General features: G+C 36.9%; 1 protein-coding gene across 11 annotated transcripts in view; it reads left to right on the top strand.

Annotated features, from left to right (window-relative positions):
• The window catches only part of EYA1 (EYA transcriptional coactivator and phosphatase 1), a 359,116-nt gene that overhangs the window by 182,595 nt on the left and 154,523 nt on the right, over positions 1–21,998 (top strand). For 7 of the 11 annotated variants that reach the window (XM_032316543.1, XM_032316539.1, XM_032316538.1 and 4 more), the window contains exons 3-4: positions 7,410–7,459; positions 8,983–9,110. The exons of 2 other annotated variants lie outside the window; for them this stretch is intronic. In XM_032316543.1, coding sequence (XP_032172434.1) covers positions 7,410–7,459; positions 8,983–9,110 — 178 coding nt within the window. Of the gene's footprint in view, positions 1–7,409; positions 7,460–8,982; positions 9,111–21,998 lie in introns of those variants that run through there. 2 more of the 11 variants (XM_032316544.1, XM_032316549.1) reach the window with 2 other exon arrangements.

Here is a 21,998-nt window from a genome sequence, read left to right as displayed (position 1 = left end):
ATAGGGTTTCAACCAGGGTTGAACCAACCAGCACCTCAGATTTTTATTTTATGAATCTTAGACATAAATATGATAGCAAAAGCAGTTACTATGCGGGTGCCTGACATCACAGATTAAAGTAATGTAACATTACCTGACATTTCACAGCACTAGAAACCTCCATTATGTGCTGTATTTTATTTTCTGCATATATACTTTAGTATATTGAATAACTGATACTTCTGTTTGAGAAAGTGCTGTAGGTAGCAATGTAATTCTATTTCTGCTGCATATATGAACAGATCCAATAGCAATCAACTGATTTTTGACCCAGCTTCCCAAACATGGCAGATGACTCACCCATGATTCCTTGCTGGTACCATACAAAATGAAATCCTAGGTGAGTTTGCAGTTTAAGCTGACTCTTAGTTTTGACAAAGCTTTCTCTTCTGAGGAATTTAGATTGGCATCCTTTCAGGGGGGAGAGAGGGAGAAAGTCCATACTGAATTGTGTTCATTAGAAGCTTTGTGTTTTGGTTGCATGGGAATGGTGCTTTCATTTACAAATTAGCAAAGAAAAGGTAAGACTGTGTGTGTCGGTTTTATTAGTTCATGATCTGGAAAGGTATTATAAAATTATAAGAATTTACTGTGATTTTTAAAATGTTCTTTCATACCAAAGCAAGAGCCTTTAAAAAAAAAAAGATGCTTTTTATTATGAACAAGATGATTGAATATATAGAATAGTATTTTCAGTAATGGTGAAATAGTTTGAAAGAAAATCCAGTGGGTTTAAAGATTTTGATTTAGAGTACAAGACTGGTTATGATAAGTGAGTAGTATCAAAATAAACATTTCCTTTGAACTTTGGTTTGGAGCTGGCAAATTAAAATATAATAGGCACATCAGTGATACCTTCCTTAAATATTTGAAATCAATATAACGGTTGTCATCGAGCTAATAACCACAGTTATTATTTGCCTAAAACATGATAATAAGTACGCATTTTAAACTAAAGCTGTAATTTTGTCCTAATATAAATAGCTCGACTCTCTAGATAAGTGTTATGGATTATACATAGATTGTGAATTTAGTTAAAAAATTTTTAAGAGAACAGTGTAAAGAAAAAGTTCTAGATAAAATAAATCTTTTCCCAAAAATGACTGTAAAATATTAACACTGAAATATTATCTGGTTCATATCCCCCACCCCCCAAAAAAATTGTTCCTGTAAAACTAGCTATTCTAGAAATCACTGCAGAAACTTCATCCGGGCTTTCATTGTTAAACTGATAATAGTTTACACGTTTGCTTGTTTTCTCTCTTTACCTACTTAATATATAAATGGCCATTCTCGCGCGCGATCTCTCTCTCTTTTTTATTTTTCCCAGACCTGCTAGCTGGTACATTCGGGAAGAAAAAAAAAAAAAAAAAGAAAAAGAAAAGAGTTGACTCCCCAAGTTTCAGGGCCTGAAAAAAGTTTTGGAAAAGTATAAAAGATAACGTGTAACTACTCCCCAAAGCTCGTAATTGGTAGCTGCTGTAGCAGGAGATGTGTGTTGACAGTGTCTCAGAGAACTTATTCTCACAGCTGTTTATTCAGATAGCATGGGGCGCGTTCATTTACATAATAAATTTTTTTTAAGCAGCAAGGTTGAGTCAGACGGAGCAGGGCTCCTTTCAATTGTTGCATTTAAACCAATAAGGTTAGCACAAGAGAATAGCTGTGGTTTGCGTTGCAAAAACAAAAAAAGCCCCGAGGCTCCACGGGCAGACCTACAAGGCTGCGCAAACAAATCGAGAGATGAGATTCTGCTGTTTCTTTGTCTAGGGTTCTCAGATGCTATCTGCTGCTGCTGTTTGGTGGGGAAAGAGCGCAGGGCTCAAAGCGGTTCCTAAACAGAACGGTGGGAGCTGATGGCTCCGAGTTTGGGGCGAGGTAGAAACTCTCCAGTGCCACTTCCGACTTTAAGCCTTCCTGTTGCCGTCCACTGTGGCGGTTTGCTTTCTGGGGAACGCGTTTTCGCTCAGTCGCTCGGCAGCCCGAGCCTGCAGCAGCGGCCAGGCGGCTGTCCCCGCGGCCGGGCTTCCCCCTCCCGAGGCGCCCCGCTCCCAGCAGCGCCGGGCTCCGCTGGGAGCTCCTAAAAGCCCTCCCGCGTCCTTACCCAGGAGCCAAACTGCATAAGGAATGGAGGTCTGCTAAACCAGAACATTCGAAGGAGCCCATTAAACTGGTGGATGCAGCGGATGTAAGCGCTGTAAGTACGAGCTGACTGTTTGAAAAATTGTAGCGACTGACAACAGCTGTCCCGTGGGCAGAGCCCAAGATAACAGGAGCGCTTTTAGTATTGTTTGGATTTGTTTTAAAATAAAAACATTAGGGCACGGGCACGGTTAGGACACTTTGTACGTAGTGCTTGACCAGCCACAGGGTGCCATCATAAAAGTACAGTTCTTAACCCCCAAATTAGCTGAGCGATTAGCATCATTAAGAGATAATTACAAATTAATTGTTAGCAATTACTGTTGTTGTGATCGATATAAATATAACACAGGGCTATATTCTTGTAGGGAGATTACTTCATATCTCTCCTGAATTGCACAGACCTCCAATATTGTTGTGATACTGAATAAAGCAATAAAGGCGTGTAAATAATGTGCATTGCAACACAGATAACTTTTCCTCTGCACCTTTGGTTGATAGGAGAAAATGAGGAAGGAATTAACATTTTGAAAGGACAACAGGTAACAAAAATCAATTGATACCACTTTTTAAGGGAGGAAATCCTTTGGCTTCAATAAACAAATTTCCCAAACATTATATTAAACATCTTCAAAAGGTGAAATAATAAACATTTGCTAAATTAATGTACTTTTCCATTATTGACACTTTATATGACTTGAATGGACCTGGAAATTTAAAAACAAGGTTCTTAAACTTTTGAATGACCATTTAAAGTATTTGTCATTTAAAATCAGTATATTGCTAATGACTCATGGGCTTATATTTCTTGGGAGGAGTTTTTGAACACATTTAAGTAGCTTTTGCAGGAATTCAATAAATTCAGACCTGTCATTGAATTTAGACAAGTGTTTTTATGTTGCATTTCTTAAAATGACAAGGGGTACAAAAAGTCAGCAGTTAAGCCCAAAGTGTAGTTTTATGGGGTTTGGGTGGGTTTGTTTTTGTTTTTGTTTTTTGGTTTTTTTTTAAATGTGTCTTTCAGGGTAGGTTTTGTTTTAGGCTTCTGTGAGTTTTTTTGCCCACCGTTCGGAGGTTTGAAGACATGTATTCATGAATAGTTATTTTTTTTTGCGTTATCAAATATTTGATATTTGACTTTCTTGCTGCTTGAGTTCTCCTAAGGCCCAGAGTGTTCAGTAAATGAGCAAACAGCCATGGGTTTTCAATCCTGAAAATTCTTTGCGGTGACAGACAGAGAAGCCTAATTGAGCCACTGTTCAGTTTTAGAGTGCCAAAAGGAAGTCAACTGCTATGTGAGTTTCGTAGACATGATAAATGATTTTCTCAACAGAAAATTTCCACTTGAATGTGAAAATTCATATTGGAATACATTGGGAAAAGCAGAAACACTTGCAGTGAGAATAAAATCCCTTCCATTTAATCAGATAGCAAAAGTATTTCATTCAACATTTTGAATGAATGCTAATTTTGAAAACAAATCTTTTAAAACTATAGTGGCACCAGTGTCTTTAAATGCTTGTTTTTGTTTTCACGGGGACTCGATTTTTGTCATTTTCTTCAAACGAGAAAGTTTGAAATACAGCATCTTACGTTGAAATCAGTAATAGTATTGGAGCATTCATTTTAGAGAGTCTTTGATAAAGAAGGAAATAAGTGTTAGCATTTAAAAGACATCTACCTCTTCCTAGAACTTCATTTCGATTTTAGGTTCAGGTTTTTATTGCAGCATTGACACCGTAGTAAGAAATACTGGTTGAGGAGAAAATTCTAGCAGGAATATATTCTAATTAAAAAGCAGATTTATGCCTAAGGCTCGGTCTTATAAAATACATTCTGATTAGAAAATTGCCATTGTCTTTCAAATTTGGGAGTCCTCAGGTTGATGTGTGGTTGGGCAAAACCAGCTTGTCTGCCAACTCTATTTATTTAGATAAGTTCAGTACTTTCACTTTGAAAATTTCTTTTTAGTTTTGAGGGAAAAAAAGTTTTAAATTATAGTCATTTTATAAAAATTGCTTCTAGCAAGCAAAAAAGCCTATGGAAAACCCATAATTTAGACAAGTACCTACATTTTATTTGCTCTGTGCTGCTGAGATTTAGAATCTCTTTCCATTTACAGTTTACTTTTCACAGAACATTATTAACTTTTTGGCTTCATACATGATCTTCTGTCAGATGCTTTTGATTTGTAATTTAGCAAAGTATAATAAACAGTGCAAAAGTCATGAATTTTGCTCGGCATCCTGAGCTCTGTGGTAGGGAAAATGTGATAAAATGTGTACCTTAAGTCTTGTTTGATGATCTCTCAAAGCAAGTTTGCCTTCTGGAAATAATTTCTGGGGTTGAAGAGCATGGTATTAACAGATTTAATGTGGCTATTCAATGGATTGGCGAAGTACTATGTGAGGTTTAACAAAATGAGAGAGACAAATTGAACATCAACAAAAGTTCCATCTGTGAAGAATTAGAAATTTAATTAGAAAAAAGGCAAACTTAAAAGACCTCATTAACTAATCAGAAGTCAAAGTTACTAGTTTAGAATTCTTGAATTTAAATTCTACGAAGTTCTGCTATTTTTTTTTTCTCTTTGTATTTTTGCAATTCTCAGTATGTTGCTGTGGGTATTCCATACAAAGAGTTTTAAAAAGCATTAAAATGAAGTGACTCCATTATAATAGAAGATGACTATTTGTGATGTTATGGGAAACATTTTTGTACTCATAGGAACATTTGAATTAAAAATACCAGATTAGAAGAAGACAAGAAACATATTAAGTTTATGGATGTGAAGCAGAAAATGTGAGCTTACTGAATGTCTAATAGCATTTTTCTGAAAACCGTGAAATAATTTTTTTTCTCTTTTTGAATGGGAATATGCCTAGTTAATGATTTTTGAAACACCTTTTGCTTTTAGACCTTTAAAACTCAGAAACTTCCAAAGATAGTGTCAAACATAAGAGAAAATCAGCACCAATCAGAAATAGGTGTTCTTTTCAGATAAGTCATTATTAAGAGTATGTTTCCTTACTGGACTGTAATCTTGTACTACACATAAAAAACTAAAAGCATGTGAAGTGTAGCATTTTGTAAACTGTAACTAATTTTGCTCACATCTGTGTCTAATTGTTGTCTGCATTCGCATTCTTGAGAGTAGATTTATTTTTCCTGGACCACGATGTGGATTCAGCTGACCAGCCTAAGTGAGGATTAGTTGTTTTAAAGTTATTTTGATTAAAGAGTCATTTTTAAATACAGTAACACACAACACATGGTTTAAATAATCCTTGAGACACAAAAGAATATATCTGAAGTATCCTTAATGAAATGAAGATCATGGATATGGGCTTTCAAAAATTTTAGTGTATGAAAGTACAGTAGAGATTGAGGCCAGCGTTAAAAAAAATGTTGTGCAAATGCATTTTTTTCAGTGAGAAAACGTGTTAGAATAATTCTTATTTTTTTTAAGCTTTATTTTGAAGTTTGACTGAAGACCTTATTTTGAAGTTCCTTTTTAAGTTTGACTTTGAGGTTTAATTAATGATAGGCTAAGTCACAAATATAAGTATAATCAAACTTTCAAAGTATACAATGAAACTAAAATTATATTTCCAACATTATACTATCTAGCCAATGTTAAAATAGGAATGCATTTTAACGTTTAGCAGAAAGTGTGTTTTACATACTCTTTCCCATAATTGGGCCAAGAGAGTTCTTAAAACTGAGTTAGTTCTCACCTATAATTTATTCCAGGTGTATAAAAGCAGGAAAAGGGGAAAAAAAAGGAAATTTATCCTTGAGGTAGATTGCTGTAGTTTCTAAAGGAAAACATTTAATCTTGCGTGAGAACATTAAGCAAAAACTGCGGACGCCTGCTATCACAAAATGACATATCTACAGGCATTAAAATTGCATTTTCACTTAATACTCAGGCGTGTCTTAATTATTTTTCGTCCTGCACATATTCTAGAAACACAGACCTAGAAATTTCACAGAGCCTTACACCAAGATATTTAGACTCTAACAATGCGCTGATCTTGCCAGAAAGGTAGAATTTCTTAATTTCATAAATCATAATTAAAAAATAACAGGACTCAATAGTAGATACTCGGTTGGATCACTTTGATGCCATTTGAGATGCTTCGGTTCTCATCTTTGTTCTGTAGCCCTAATTGATGTCAGTTCAGGTTGAATGAAAATGCACATCAAAGATTTGGAGTTCTGAGCCATTTTAAGCAATTTTCAGAATGCTCTTTCCTGGGAGGCGTTAGCCCGAGCTTGCAAACCAGCAGCCCACTCTCACCTGAGCTTCTCACCTGCTGGTAGCTTGCGCTGCCTCTGGAGGAAGGGCAGGGACTAGCAAAGCCTGCACTTTAACTTAGTTGATTCATCTGGAGACAAAAGGCACCAAAACGCTGGCTAACTGGGACATTGACTTGATTATTAAGCCATCCATTCTCTTTGTTGACTTGAAGGACAGAAAATTAAGCGGAAAGCTAACTGCTTTTTCTGTTTCAGCAGGCAATGGCAAATAAGCATTCACTGATTTTTTTTTTCTCAAACTTGCATGAGTAAATGAGCACATCGCTCCATGATGTGATTTTGGGGTCTGAAAACTTGCCTTTGCCAATTTTAGTCAGTCCAGCATCACCCGAAAGTCGCCCAGAAGCCGTTTCAGTAAATGTTAAATGGCAAATAGTAAATATAGGAGAAAACCATCATGATAAGGATAAGAAACTGTCAGGAGTCAAAAAGGTGGGCGGGAACTCTGTTTCAGCTGGTGATAGCAGAAGATGAAAGATCTTCTGAGGATGCTGGAGGATTAATTCTTCAACTGCTGTGAAACACACTCATTTTGCTAATAGCTATTTTTTTCTCCCCCCCCCCCCAAGCACCTTTTCCAAGCTGCCTGGGCAAGGCTGCTTTGCATGTTGATTGGGGGAGGGGTAATCCCGTTTGCAGCTGTCATAGGCCAGTGATGAATCACTATCCCGTCATTTGGCTGCCTTCCCCCCTGACAAGGGGAGGAGGAGGGTAGACCTGCAGGAGGAAACAACAGTGGAGACCTCAACTTAAAGACAATATGCCTTTCACTGCTGCAGTATCCTCCTTTTTCTCTTTTGGTTAAAAGAGAGCATTGTCGTTTTCAGCCATGTGCTCTGTATAATTAAGAGCTGACAGTGAAGCAGAGTTAACAACAGCTTCTAATTTCTTACCCCTGATCACAGGTGCAAACATCTCAAACCAGTTCAGATGTTGCTGTTTCCTCAAGTTGCAGGTAAGGATATTTGACATTTTTGGAGATTACCTTTCTGTGACCCATATCTATTTTTGTCTAGTATTTCTTCATTATTTCTATTAATAGCAACAGCCTCTGTTGGAAATTACTTAACAATTTGTGTGTGTGTGCGCTTGTAAAAAATTTTAAGTATGTCGAAAGGGAATAGGAGCCTGAGTTTGAAAATGATTATGGGCTATAGTTTCTGGTGTTAGGTAAACTGTGAATGTGTAATGTGAATTAGGAGAGAAAAGTTGGATTGTAAACCATTTCTAGTTTGGATTTAGAAGATTTGGGCAAGTAAAAACTCACTTTAGAAGTTACATGGTTCATATTAAGCTGTTTTAAAAACTATTTACAGTAAGTTGAAGTGCAGCCTTTAAATTAAAATATCTAGCTTTTATTGATGGGGCAGAAACAGTTTTCACTTCAGTGGAACATTAATGCCACCTTTTTTTTTTTTTTTTTTTTTAAGAAAAACACAGAAGTTTAAAATAAAGCAAATGGGCCTTAGATTTAAAAAAAAATGCAGAAGCTTATCTAGGTGTGTTTTGAGTCATTTGAAATAAGCCCCCTCCTTTCTATTAATAGAATATTAAATATTAATGGCTAATCCTGCTAGTGGTTTCTATACCATAACCTTATAGAATAAGTAACTACTGAGCCTGAGAACTTTGATGGGGGAGAATTTAACTGTTTTTATAAAACGGTAAGAATGCAAAATTGCAGCATTGAAGTAGAATTGTTGTTTCCCTGAATAAGTGACAGCTGAGGTATTCCAAGTGCTAATGCTCGCAGGGACTCACTGTATGTTGGCCTTATCCCTTTTCAATTGGGCACGCTGTATGTAATCCACAAAGCAAACAAGTGAGCCGACATCATAATGTTTTAATGCTGCATTTGTTTCAAGGGAAACAGAGGAACAATTAAGCAGTTTGCCAGAGTAAACACATGCATCAGGACTATCTCTTTCCCTGTCACTACACTATAAGCTTCAAGTGTTTTATTTGGTTTGGAGACCCATTAAATTACAATTGGGTGGTAAATTGTAAGAGAGTACCTAGTGCTAATTTATTAGATGGAACAGATTCCATAGAAAAGTGATTTTTTTCCTATTATACCCGTTTACGTATTTATCTTTCCATATTTTTCCACAAAAACAATGCTTCTTTTTTTTTTTTAATAGAAAAAGAAAAGTATGACTGCATTTTTTTTTTCTTTGAAAATTAAAATAGATGCAATTGTCTCATTGTGATTTGATGAGCTGGGTAAGAAAAAAAAAGATTTTCGAAGTGCCATGTGAATGTTTGGTTGGATATGTAAGGCAATGACACCTTTGAGCACCACATGTTATGAAAGCATGACTGAAGTTAAAATGTAAGATGAACTATCTGGAGTCTAAGAAAACAGATACAAAGGGACTTTTGTGTGCATGCGTTTCAGAGGTGTCAAGTCGTTAGCACATTAAATAGTAGTGTTATGAATTTGGTACATCTGTCACACGGAAGGCTTCTTGTCTTTAGGTCTATGGAAATGCAGGATCTAACCAGCCCGCATAGCCGTCTGAGTGGTAGTAGTGAACCCCCCAGTGGTCCCAAACTCGATAACTCTCATAGAAATAGTAATTCCATGACTCCCAATGGCACCGAAGGTGAGTGTCTGCCTTCTCCCTGTTTACCTTGCGCCTTGTTTCTTCGTCAGTATATGCTTTATTAGGTGGTTATGATTTCAGTTGTCAAACCCATGTAGCTGCCGTTCTAGTTCCCCTCTACGTAATTTGACTTGTGAATCGGTATTCATCCTCAGGAGGTGCAGAGGACTAAATTATTTTAACACAGGCTGGTTTTATTTGGCACAAGTGCGTATGTATGTATCTATACATATGATATGCATGTGTGCACAGCATTTCTAACCTCTGAGTGTTTTTTTTTAGCTCCTTCTTGATCATTCTCCAGAGCACAGTATCAATTTGCATTGTTTTACTCTATGAGCAATGAAAATTTGGGAATATTTCCTTTATTTTACTTTCCCTCTTGTTACTAAATACAGTAAAATTTGCTTAACTGTAACATTGGACTGGATTGTTTCTAAATACCAGTAAAATTGTGTGCCTGATGTTCTTGTGGCTATGACCATGAAAATATAAATAAGTAAAAGAAAACAAACTTGTTTATAAATATACAGACTTATTTGGGAGATACATGAAATTTGTTTACTTTCTTAAAGATTGAATAGTACACATTAAACATAGTACTGTTACAATGATCTTGTATAATGATACATATGAATATGTAAATTTTATGCAGATATCTATTTTAGTCCATACACTCCTAAGTCTAAACACGTAAGCAAGGCTATCCCTATGTATTGTTAGCTGTTATGCACATTTCTTTAGGTACTATGTGTAATTTTAGAACTTCAGCATATGGAAAGATATGTTACATATTATATTGTATTTATTTCTAATTTAGCCTATTGAAAAATTTCTTCACAGATATTTGTGCTTACTCCTTACTAAGCCTCAGAGCATAAGTTTTACTAGAAGTTCAAGGAATTATCCATGTTAGACTCCTATCCATAAACAGAACCCTTAACCATCATTTTCCAATCACCATGGTGATCTTTTATCACAGTTCTTAAAAAATAAACAAAACTAAATGCCATATAATTGTTTGCGATATGCCAATGTGTACTGGTGAGGCCTTTTGAAATTAGTAATATTACGAAATTTCGGATAATAGGAAAAATACAGAGTAAGTTGTTTCTGATATTAGACATCTTCATTTTTATACTGACAGTGATTATTTTTAACATGTAAATAGTCTGTTTTTACTCTTTGAGTAACTACATTCATTATGAGTGTTTATGAAAAATGATCACTGTCATTTTCTACCAAAGTAGAAACTTTGCTGATCTAGGAAAAAAAAAAAAAAAAAATCTCTGGATAAGGTGACTTTTCATATGAAACTCTTTCCATTTTGATAGGTGATCAAAAATAAATTGGAATGGTTTTTAGGAAGGCAGTTCTGGTATCTAAGTAGATTTTATAGGGCCAATAAAAAAAAATCAAGGAGTCCTTTATTCTTTCCTTTGGATTCTGGCTTCAGGTAGAAGAAGCCTGGCTGCTGCCCTGTTTTGGGGGCATGTGCAGCTCCCTAGGCTGATGGCCCTGCACCAGTGTTCTCACGCAGGTAGCTGCTGACAGGAGGGTCGAAGGGGGCCATGGGTGCAAACCTTCTGTAGTCATTCTCCTCACTGAGAAGTCCAAAGAAGAAAATCATACAAAGCAACTTAAAAATAAAGAAGACTGGTTAAATCATTTTTACACTAAGCATACATTTTGCATGGAACCATAATAAATAGGAGTAGCTGTAATTACAAAATAATAAGAGTTGATTTATCTATGAAGAAATGAAATGGGGATAAGGCAGTTTCATTCTGTCATCATTTCCTGGCAAATCGTCTCCTACAGAATAAGAACCACATAATATTGAAACAGACTATGTGTTGGGGACTGCCCCCTAGGAAGGCCTTGTGTGAATGATGTGTGGCTTGTTTTTTAAAGGCATGTGGAGTGGTTGGATTATTTCTTAAAAGTTTACATTTAATGGCTTGTTGTCAGGCCCATATTCAAGAATATTTATCTTACACAATTTTTGCATAACCAAAATAGTTCAAAAGCATACAATATTTTAGATAACTGTGGAATCTGCTCAACCAGGCAATCTGGCAAATAGTTAGAAACTACTTACTTATCAAAAAAAAAAAAAAATGATCTCAGGTCTTGGGAATGAATTTTTCAGACAGATGTAGTTACTCATCTCGCTTTGTTCGTAGCCATCATCCCTGGGTGTACTTTCCAAGGGTAATGGTAGAGAGGGAAGTTAGAAGATATCAATATAAATTATCCAAAGGGTAAAGGGAAATTTGGTCAAGACGTTGGGGATATCCAGTTTTATTTTAATACATAGTTTAGAAATATGGATCCAAATTTCCTTCAGGATCCACATTACATGCCTTTTTAGATGCAAATTATATAAGAAAGTTCTGGGTTATTATTAAGTTTGTGAATCAATTCATCAAAAAAAAAATTCATTCAAAAAAAAATCTCTGGATAAGGTGGCTTTTCATATGAAACTCTTTCCATTTTGATAGGTGATCAAAAATAAATTGGAATGGTTTTTAGGAAAGCAGTTCTGGTATCTAAGTAGATTTTATAGAGCCAATAAAAAAAAAAAATCAAGGAGTCCTTTATTCTTTCCTTTGGATTCTGGCTTCAGGTAGAAGCCTGGCTGCTTCAGGTAGAACATGCTGCTCACGTGTTCCATAATGTGTTTATTTCACTGCCCTCAGTCACCACTAGAGGAGTGAAGCTTAAAATTAGTGAACTTAGAGTGTCTAGCAAGCCTCCCTGGGATATAGTCATTATAGATTTTCCTTGTACTTCTTTGAAAATCTTATTGATTTTGAAACCAGCACGGTTCACCCATGAATTAGAATGCAAAACAAGAAATTCATTAAAATTTAGGAGCGTGTTTGAAATAGCCATCATCTCTCCTAACTCCATAACAAGTATCTCTAGCTATATATGCCATGATTTATATATATTTTTAAAAAGATTTTATTTATTGATTTGACAGAGAGAGAGAGAGATCACAAGTAGGCAGGGAGGCAGGCAGAGAGAAAGAGGGGAAAGCAGGCTCCCTGCTGAGCAGAGAACCCAGTGCAGGGCTCTATCCCAGGACCCTGAGATCATGACCTGAGCCAAGGGCAGAGGCTTAACCCACTGAGCCACCCAGGTGCCCGGCCATGATTTATATTTAGTTGACTCTACTTCAGCTTCGTTGAAATGAGCTTCTTTAACGAGGTCAACAAAACTTCCATTTAGTTTACACAGTTGTTGGCTTTGCCCACGTTTCTATAGGTTCTCTTCTCTCTTTCTCTCAGCCATTTTTTTACTTCCTGCCACCACTTGTCCCTATAATGAGGCTAAGAAAACATGAAAATCTCCTGTATCAAAAACCATAACTTCATCTGAAGAACAAACAAGAAGGGAATGGAATGGAGAGGCGGAGAATATTAAGTTTCTTCCTAAGACTGCTGCCAAATTATCATAAGACTCAATGTTTGTAGGTTCTGTATTCACAGACTAGTGCCTATTTTCATGGTTCATCTAAGGGATAAAGACAGAAAGACCCTGAGCTCCAGTCTCCAATACTGTGCTTTTTTATTTCCTAGATGAAATGTTCTTCAGTTAGAATAGTTGTTTGAATGTTTCATATTTCAAAAATTTCAGCCACTCGTGTTTTATATTCTAGTCCAAACTCTCTGTGAATCGTTATTGTAGTTAACTGTTGGTTTCACACACTTTATAAATTCTTTGAGATAGAAAGCATAGATAGGTAAAAATACAAAATAGTAGCATGCATGAATGTTTGCGTTGCAATGAAAAAAGCACTGGTAGAAGTGATGTGTTTCCAAATGAATTAATAAATATTTTAGTTACTATTAAACACTTAAGGCTTGCTTTGGAGGAGACTAATGGGTAGTTATGAAAACAGCAATTGTGGCTTTCTTTTAACCGTTTTGCCTATTTTGAGGGGAGGTAGTTGGTCTTCCAAGAGAGGGAAAGAAACTTCTTATTAGAGAGATTGTAAAATCATAATTTTTAAGACCTATGGTTCTTGCTGGTGTTGCTTCCCTAGATCCATATTAAAGCACCGAATCTGAGAGGATTTCTAATGTGTGGATTTATGTTCAAGCCTCTGTTCAATCGAGTCTGTGTGTTGATGTGTGTGTTGTGTAAGTGTGAGAAGTAGTTGGGAAACCTTCCTACGGAAGCACTCAGTGTTACAGCAGTGAAAGGATTTTTATTTACGTACCTGATTAAGGCCTTGTTTGAAAAGCAGTGATTCTTTCCATCTTTTTTTTTTTTTTTTTTTCTGGTTGTCTTATGTCTATGGGAGCCTAAGATTGGTCAGTTCATATATTGCTAATTTGAGTGTTTGTTTTTGGTTGTCTGGGGATGAGGAGTAGGGAAAGGCAAAAAAGAGGTGTGAGGAAGTGGAACTAAGAGCTCTAATTCTATGTTTTCTCTATTGTAAATTTAGATCCAAACTCAGAAAGAAGCTTAAACTTGTCTTCCAGCAGATGAATTTGCATTTAAGTGACATAAAACCAGATGTAGTTGGAATCCTCACTACAAATAGGGTTTCAGGAATTCTGATGGTAATTCAAATAGTAATTTTGGATTGGTATATCAGATTTCCAAGATGATAAGAGATACAATCTTGAATTAGGTGGCTAAATTTTCTGAGTTTTAAAATTTATTTAATTTTGTATTGCATATTTTAAGATGATAGGTTAATTCAATTTTACAAATTTATATTATCAGAAGCTATTTTAAAGTTGTTTTATCATTTCTACAAAGCTTAGAACACTAACAAATTATCTGGATTTGTTTTTCTCACTGTAATGTGAATTTAGTAAAATACAGTTATATTCAACTAGAGTATTTTTGAGAAAACCTTATTTACAAGAAATATGTAAACTGGAGTGAATGTGTATAAAATTATGGTTTGAGGCTGCTTTTTAAAGGCTATATTTGTATATTTGTGGTCAAATATTCTGTTGTCAATAGAAACATGATAATCTAATTTTATTATTGTTTACATTCTGCACATGATTTACTTTCTGGAAGATTAGGGGACATTGTGAGTAAAAGGATTTCTAACTGACATCTTTTAAGTTTGCCTGTAGCCACATAATTGGTCTCTTATAAATTGTTCTTAAGCAAAGGCCATGAAAGGATAAAGGAAATATTTTTTGGATTTGATATTTGCCCATATATTGTGTATAAGAAGAGTTTCCACATGCCTGTTACAAATTAATAATAATAATGGCTACTGTTTATAAATAACTTGCTGTTAGTCATAATGCTGACCATTCTCCATGATTTATTTCATTGATCATCAGAAAATTCCTGACCTACCAGCATAATGGTTAAGAGGCTGGATCTGAATCCCAGCTCCACGATTTACTAGCTGTGTTAGCTTCCGTTAGACTCAGTCTCCTCATCTGTAAAATGGGTAATAGCAGAACTTATCCCAGGCTGGCTGTGAGGAGGATTAGTAAAACAAGGAGCACACTTGGAATTTACTAAGTGCTCTGTATCTGTTAACTCCCATACCGTGTCTAGAAAATAGGCAGTTCAGCAGTACTATTGCTGTTTTTTTACACACTGAAAATTGAGTCTTAGAAACTTCAATGCCAAGTTTAAAGGCACAGACTTTGTAATTGGCACCACTGATATCTGATTTAGTATTTGAGTCAAGTTCTGAGTACAGACCCTGGGTTTTAAAATCACCATGTTTGGGGCACCTGGGTGGCTCAGTCAGTTAAGTGTCTGCCTTCAGCTTGGGTCATGATCCCAGGGACCTGGGTTTGAGCCCCATGTCAGGCTTTCCACTCGGTGGGGGTTCTGCTTCTCCTGCTGTCCCTTTCCTCCCACTTGTGTTCTGTCTCTCTCAAATAAATAAAATCTTTAAAAAAAAGATCACCGTATTCATCTTTGGAGAGAATATGTGATTCCCATCACCTAACAATATCTTTTCTGATACTTTTATAATAAACACTGGTGCCTTCACTGCCACATGGATGCCTTCGTAACTGGAGAACACCATTCCCTAGCAAACGCCAGAGCTGTAAAAGGACCTATGGCAGAGGTTTTGATGATGAAATGTCTTCATTATGAGGACACGTCCCCAGGGCAGTTATACTCTGGTCTTTAAGTTCTCACGTGTGTGAGCGTATGAGGTTTCTTCCTGGTGTCACCCGTGCATAACATATTGTATCAATAGGTTGAGTTTTAAGGGATTGTCTCTTACTAGTTTTCAAAGCCTTAGACTTAATTATAATTCCACCAGCCGTCTCTCTCTGTTAGGCTTCTCTGGGATCAAACAGAGATGGGAAGTCCTCTCTGCTTTTCATTATAATAGTCATTTTTATATGCACATTTGGATTGGAGCAGTGTTACTGTGAAATTTAAAAAAGCAGTTCTAGTTTTGCTACTGCTCAAGGTCACAGTTTTCTATGTCAGAAAGTATGGGTGGGTGGGTGATAAATTTGGTCACATTTCCCTTGACTTAGAGAACCAGGTTGTATTGCCCAAGTAGAACTCAGAGAAGCAGCTTCAGTAGCATTTTTGGGGGCCCCAAAGAAACAGCAGTTCCCAAAGCCAGGGTTTGGGGGCATGCGTGCTGTTGTCTAGGAGCGGCAAGTTGCTGTGCAGACAGTGTGAGTGGAGGGAAACGGACAGGACGTGTAGGAAGTGAATTCCGAGGATAAAGGGGTGGTGGGTGTGCGTAGGGCCTTGCAGGTGAGCAGATATACTAGAATTTATTATAAATAGCTTTCGTAGTAGGAATAGGAACTCCAGTGCTTATTGCCTGAAACTAGGCTCACAGTTTCTGGAGAGCCAGAGCCAGGCTTCTAGATAAACTCATGGCTCTCTGGAAACCGTCTACACCTAACTCCCAATGCCTGTTAGTTCAGAGAATCCCATTTCTGGGCCAGAAGTTTGGTATCATCAGAAATCTCTATCTCCTTTAGAATGTCCTGTGTTCTGGGAAGCATTTCTGGTTCCCTCCAGGAAGATGTGCTAGTATTTGGCTAATGTTTAATCCTTCACTCACGGGTTCTTTGCCTTAAGTAATTCCTAATTTGTTACGATGGCCAAGGACACCCAGGAGTGATCTGTATAGAGATAAAGAAGTGTGTCTCTGTGTGTCCACTTTGCTGACTTGGAGTAAAGTCCACGAGTGACTCATTTTCCATTTTTGGCTCCAAATATACAATATAATGGGAAAAATACATAATTACAAATTTTCCATTCTTACTTTGGGTAGGCAAAGTTATCTGACACATCGCTGTCTTCAGCGACTGCTAAATAATCAAGGATTTGTGCTGAGGACTTATGTTAAGTTTTAGGACCCCTTTTACAAGTGAAATCTTGTTATGTTTACAGTAATTTGTTGGTTTGGCTGGCTTTTTAAATTTCACTTCATGCCTACGATATCTCATTATACCAAAAAAAGGTAGATGAACTCTACCAAACACATCCCAAGGTGATACGTTTCTGTACACCCTTTAAGGTAAATTGGAAACTTTTTTCTTTTACATACAATGAATCAAAATCTAAAATGCTTACCTATTTTATCATTGCCTCTGTTACTGTTCAGGGCAATTCGAGTGGAAAGAATACTCATTAACAAGCTAAGGACTATGAAATGAATCGACCAAGTTCTTACTGTTTATGAAGCACATCGTTCTACCCTCTGCGTACCGTGTTTTATCTGCATTTTATGTACCTCATTTTAAAGAGTTTAAGCAGCATAGTAACTGTTTTGGAGAAGAGATTCTCATGTGAGAATGATTTCAAAACCCACATTCTTTACACTCTAAACGTGGATTCCCCCATAGCCAACTAACTTGGTTCTTACTGACATAATTTATCTGCCTTAAGAAATTTTTATGTTACCCTGTCTAAGCATATGCTTCAATGAAGGAAGTGCAACATCTATTTGTATGTGTTTTGCTTAGTAGAGTCTCTAGGTTCCCTAAAGGCAAGGATAGACCTGTTCACTACTGTGTCCTCAGCGTCTAGCGGAAGTCTTGGCAGCGATTAAGCAGTCAACAAATATTTGTTGAATGAATGCCCCAGATGACTAAGCAAATAATGCAGGCAAGTGATTACAAGAGAAGAGAACCATTCATTTTATTTAAAGGCACTAACAGATCCAGTGAGTATCTAAAGCCTGTTTTTAAAATTTTGAAAAAGATGATTTCACAGACCAATTTATATTATCATTATATAGGTCATCCTTCCAGACAACATCTACAGTCAGCGTGGCTGCTGATTTTGAATTCGATCTCTATAACTGACTTGCATTTGACCTGTACTAATTAATTCATTTACTCATGGAAACTACTCCTCCTATTGGATGTAATAGTATTTAGGAATAATGAAGCAACTTCCCCATAGGCCAAGAAATGACTGAATTATATAAAGATCAGGTGGTCAGTACACTTAGGGTTAGTATCCTTACAAGATGGTATGGAGTCGTGATTGGAGGTGAACATTCTAAAAGATGAAAAATTTCAAGAATAAGGATATGGACATACTATAGTGAGAAAGTCTGCATGTATGTATCTATAAAAATAGAGTATGTATCACACTGTATATTCAGCATTACATTGTTCATTCATTCCAGGAATACGTGGTGATTTGTGCCTAGAAATTTACTGGATATCAAATTGCCAAGGAGAAGTTTACAGTCTACTGTGATTTGCAGACCTATAATCAGATGACCACTATACTTTATAACAAGGGCTATATTATGCAGAGAGGTGGGGACCTAATTATGACTGGGGTGATCGAGAATGGTTTCTGCACACAGGTAATACTTAAATTGGGTCTTGAAAAAGAAGTGGAAAAACACTGGGTGTCAAGCCAGAAAGGAAGAAAGAACATGAATTGCAGAGCTATGGCAAAGATAACCCTAATCTCGGGGGTATTGTATGTGTGTGTGTGTGTGTGTGTGTGTGTGTGTGTGTAGTGCACATGCGTGTGTGTGTGTGTGTGTGTGTGTGTGTGTGATGTTTGGAGAGGGAAATGTGCAGAATCAAAAACAACAGGGCTGAGACAGTGGCCAAAAGCAGATGAGGAAAGGCCTTATGTACGAGGTTCAGGAGTTTGGATTCAATCCTGTGGGAGCTGAACAACCTAGAGGCTCACAACCAGGAGAGTGAGGTGGTAGAGTCTGTGTTTCAAAAATTGACTCCAGTGGTCCTCTGCAGCTGTATTCAAGGGATGGTGGGTGGTGAGAAAAAATTCCAGGTGAAAAGCTATGAGGACATTTTTGTCTGAAATCATGTACTTAACTTACATGCTATTTCAGTACAAATTTACATTCGATGTTTGCCTTAAAGTGGAGAAGGCATAATATTAAAAATATAGAAAGGCAGTATTGCATGATGGGGAGAATGTGGATTTTGCAGTCAGACTAACCCTGGCTAAAAAAAAAAAAAAAAAAATTGCAAGTTAGCTATTTACTAACAATGTAACAAGTGGGTTTTGAGAGGAGCTCTGCCATATACCAGTTAGCTAGTGTGGTGCTGAATGATTACTTAACTCCTCTGCCTCTGCTTCCTGGTCTGTAAAATGAAGATAAAAATAGCACCTACCTGTAGGGTTGCAAGGATGGTTACATGAATTGGTATAAAGCACTTTGAAAACAGACTCCTAGGAAGTGATTAATAGTCATTGGTTATTATTATTATTATTTCCAGGATCATCATCATCTATGATCTCTGAACCTTGTTTTTTCTCCATTATGAAATGGAGGTTGCAGTGTTATCGTGGTATTATGGCAATGTCTATTTAAGATCCTGAGCATCGTGGTGCCTGGGTGATGCGGTCAGTGGAGCGTCTGACTGTTGCTTTCAGCTCAGGTCATGATCTGGGATAGAGCCCTGCGTTGAGCTCAGTGCTCCGCAGGGAGTCTGGCTGAAGATTCTCTCTTCTCCCTCCTTGTCCTCCGCCTGCTCTTTTTCTCTCTCAAATAAGTCTTAAAAGAAAAAAAATAAAAAGTAAAATAAAATACTAAGCATACTTCCTAGCATCTACTACACACTCAAAAAATAGAAGCTGTTATTAAGTAGTTAGAAATATTATATTTTAAAAATCTGCTGGGACTGGCTACTGTGTCTCCATGGAAGGAGGGATATTTTCTCTTCCTCTGAGGTCCTTCACACTGTCTAACGGCTGTTACAGGTACCCTGAGTACCTGGGCTGCTCAGCAAATACTTGCTCAGTTAATACATAATAAGGGTTGGGTACTGGGTACTCCTGCAATTGGTGAAGAATGGGAAAACATGGGGGAAAAGCATGATCTGAGATGTAAATTTGGTAGGTTGATTATGTTTTAGGCAAGTAAACCATTTTTCCAGATTGATATGATTGAGGTTCTGAGTCCGAGCCAGCTCATCTGCTTCCAATCTTCATACACTAGTTTATTTTACCATCCGCTAATTTGCAACATACACTGATACAGTTTTATTCAGTGCCCTGGTATTCTGGGACTTTTCCTATGGCTGTTCGGTTTGCTGATTGTTCAGATTTCCATCAGAGCAATGATTAAGGATGATAAAGCCCTAGTTAGAAAATGTTTGAGTTTTCACTTTTTAAAGTTTTCTTGGAAGATGGCAATCAAAAAAAAAAAAAAAAAAAAAGAAAGAAAGAAACTAACTATGTGACCTTAGGCTAGTTTTTAGATACCTTTAAGCTGCAGTTTCCTCATCTTTTAAAATGTGACTGTTGTAATAAATATTTCATAAATTCACCATGAGGAACAAAAGAACTACTGCTTATAAAATACTTAACACAATGCTCAACATTATAGTAGGTGCTCAATAAACATAAACTTCCATTTAAATTATTCCTTTTCCATTCTAAAATTCCAGTTAAATATCACCTATGTCATAAATTGAGAATATTACTACCTTAATTTTTAATATTAGAGCAACCTTTTCATACCATTGTGTTATGCTTCCATTATTATAACAAACTAGTTATATCAAAACAGATCCCACTTTGAAAACGAAACTGTAGGTATCTGTTAAAAGTCATTACATGACACATTTAAAGTTTGTATATTGAGTTATGTATACATCTTAATTAACCGAAAGAAGAATCAGAAACACACATGAACTCTAGTTGATGATGTAAATGGTGAAGTGTTGAGGGACTATATATTGTTTATGCAACTTATTTTGAAATGCGTAAAAAATAGGATGGTTTTGTAAGAAGTAGTTAGGCAAAGTAAATACAGTAATATTAATTATGAGATTCAGGTGGTTGGTTTATGGCTATTCACCATATACTTTTTTTTTTTTAAGATTTTTCTTATTTATTTGATAGAGTGAGCGAGAGAACAAGAGCAGGGGGATAGGGAGAAGCAGACTTCCTGCCCAGCAGGGAACAGGAGGACATGGGGCTGGATCCTGGGATCCTGGGACAGATGCTTAGCTGACTAAGCCACCCAGGTACCCCTTAACTTTTCTATATATATGAAAACTGTTATAATAAAATATTGGTGAAAAAAGTGAACCTACAATACTTAACGTGTCTTAGGAGGGAAACATTAACAAAAAACAATATTTATTGTTTTGTTTTGTCTTATTTTTGTACAAAGAACTATTCCAGAATCTAGCAGTAATACAAAAAAGTATATGACATGACTGCTGCCTTAAGGAAATCACAGTCTGGTTGGGGGAGGCAAGACTTTTTGAAAATTGAGACCAAATTCAAAGCTCCCACTTAATGTCAGTTGAGTTATGAAGGTGGAATTTTCCATGTGTGGCTGAGAGATCCCTGGGAGCTGTAGAGCTAGTATTGAGTTCTGCAAATGCTTTTGTGTAAAAAGCTTTGTCTGAGGATGAGGAAATTAACAGGCCACATGTATGTTTAACTCTTTTTCACAGGGGGACATTCTGTTATCTTCATTAAAATACACGTTCTCATGTCTGAAAATTCACAGTCGGTTTTTTGTCATTATGCGCTTTCTCAATCAGCAGATTAAAAGTAGTCTGTCATTCATGTTCCGAAATATTTTGGTGTTAGAAAGAGGGCTTCATTCTCAAGAAGGTTAGAAGCCACTGATCCAAACAAAAGTGCTCTCAGAGTTTGGAAAAAGAGCTCTTCAGCTTGCTGAGGTCTGGCCAGGCTTCAAGAAGAAGATGGAATCTGAGCTGAGTGTTGGGAAATGGGTAGAATTTGAATAGGTTGAGAAGAGATGGAATGCATTGGAAATGAGGGACCAATCTGAACAAAGGTAGGATAGTTTGGGAGACTGTGAGGAGACTAGTTGAGCTAAAGAAGGAATTGATCGTAGATAAGGGTGGAAGGGCCAGCTGGAGCCAACTGTGGAATTTGGACTTCATCCTAGAGCCAGTAGAGAAGCCACGCAATACTTTGAGCAAGGGCTTGATAGGGTGAAAGTGTTTTAGGTATTAATCTGCAGCAATTTCAAGGAAAGCCTGGAATGGGGGAGAAGTGAGCAGTGCTACAGAGGCTCATGTCGTCTGCCCAGATTTTATGGGTCAGGGATCTGAGCTCGAGTGGCAAGGAGGAGAGTCTCAGAAAAGGAAAGTGAAGTCTCAAGAGACCTTTCAAAGGAGCCGTCATCATTTACCATGCGGCATTTCTTTTACTAAAAAGGATCAACCCTGCAGAAGCCATTGCATGGTGCTGCTCCAGTAGACTGCACGTGCTACACTTCTGTGAATAACAGGTTCTGAAATTGACTGACCGTTCTTACGGGCCCTGTATACACTCAGATTCTAACTGTGGTCTCTACATGTTGCTTGGTTTTTCATAGAGTTGTATAAGGTGTGACATTTTGAAATGTCTTTTAGGCAAAAGAGCATGGGTGGCTCGAACTATAAAATTTTGGAGGGATAGCAATCCTACGCCATGGCC

This window comes from Mustela erminea, chromosome 16 (assembly GCF_009829155.1).
Source record: "Mustela erminea isolate mMusErm1 chromosome 16, mMusErm1.Pri, whole genome shotgun sequence".
Classification (NCBI taxonomy): Eukaryota; Metazoa; Chordata; class Mammalia; order Carnivora; family Mustelidae; genus Mustela; species Mustela erminea.
This window is presented reverse-complemented; position numbering and strand designations above follow the sequence as displayed.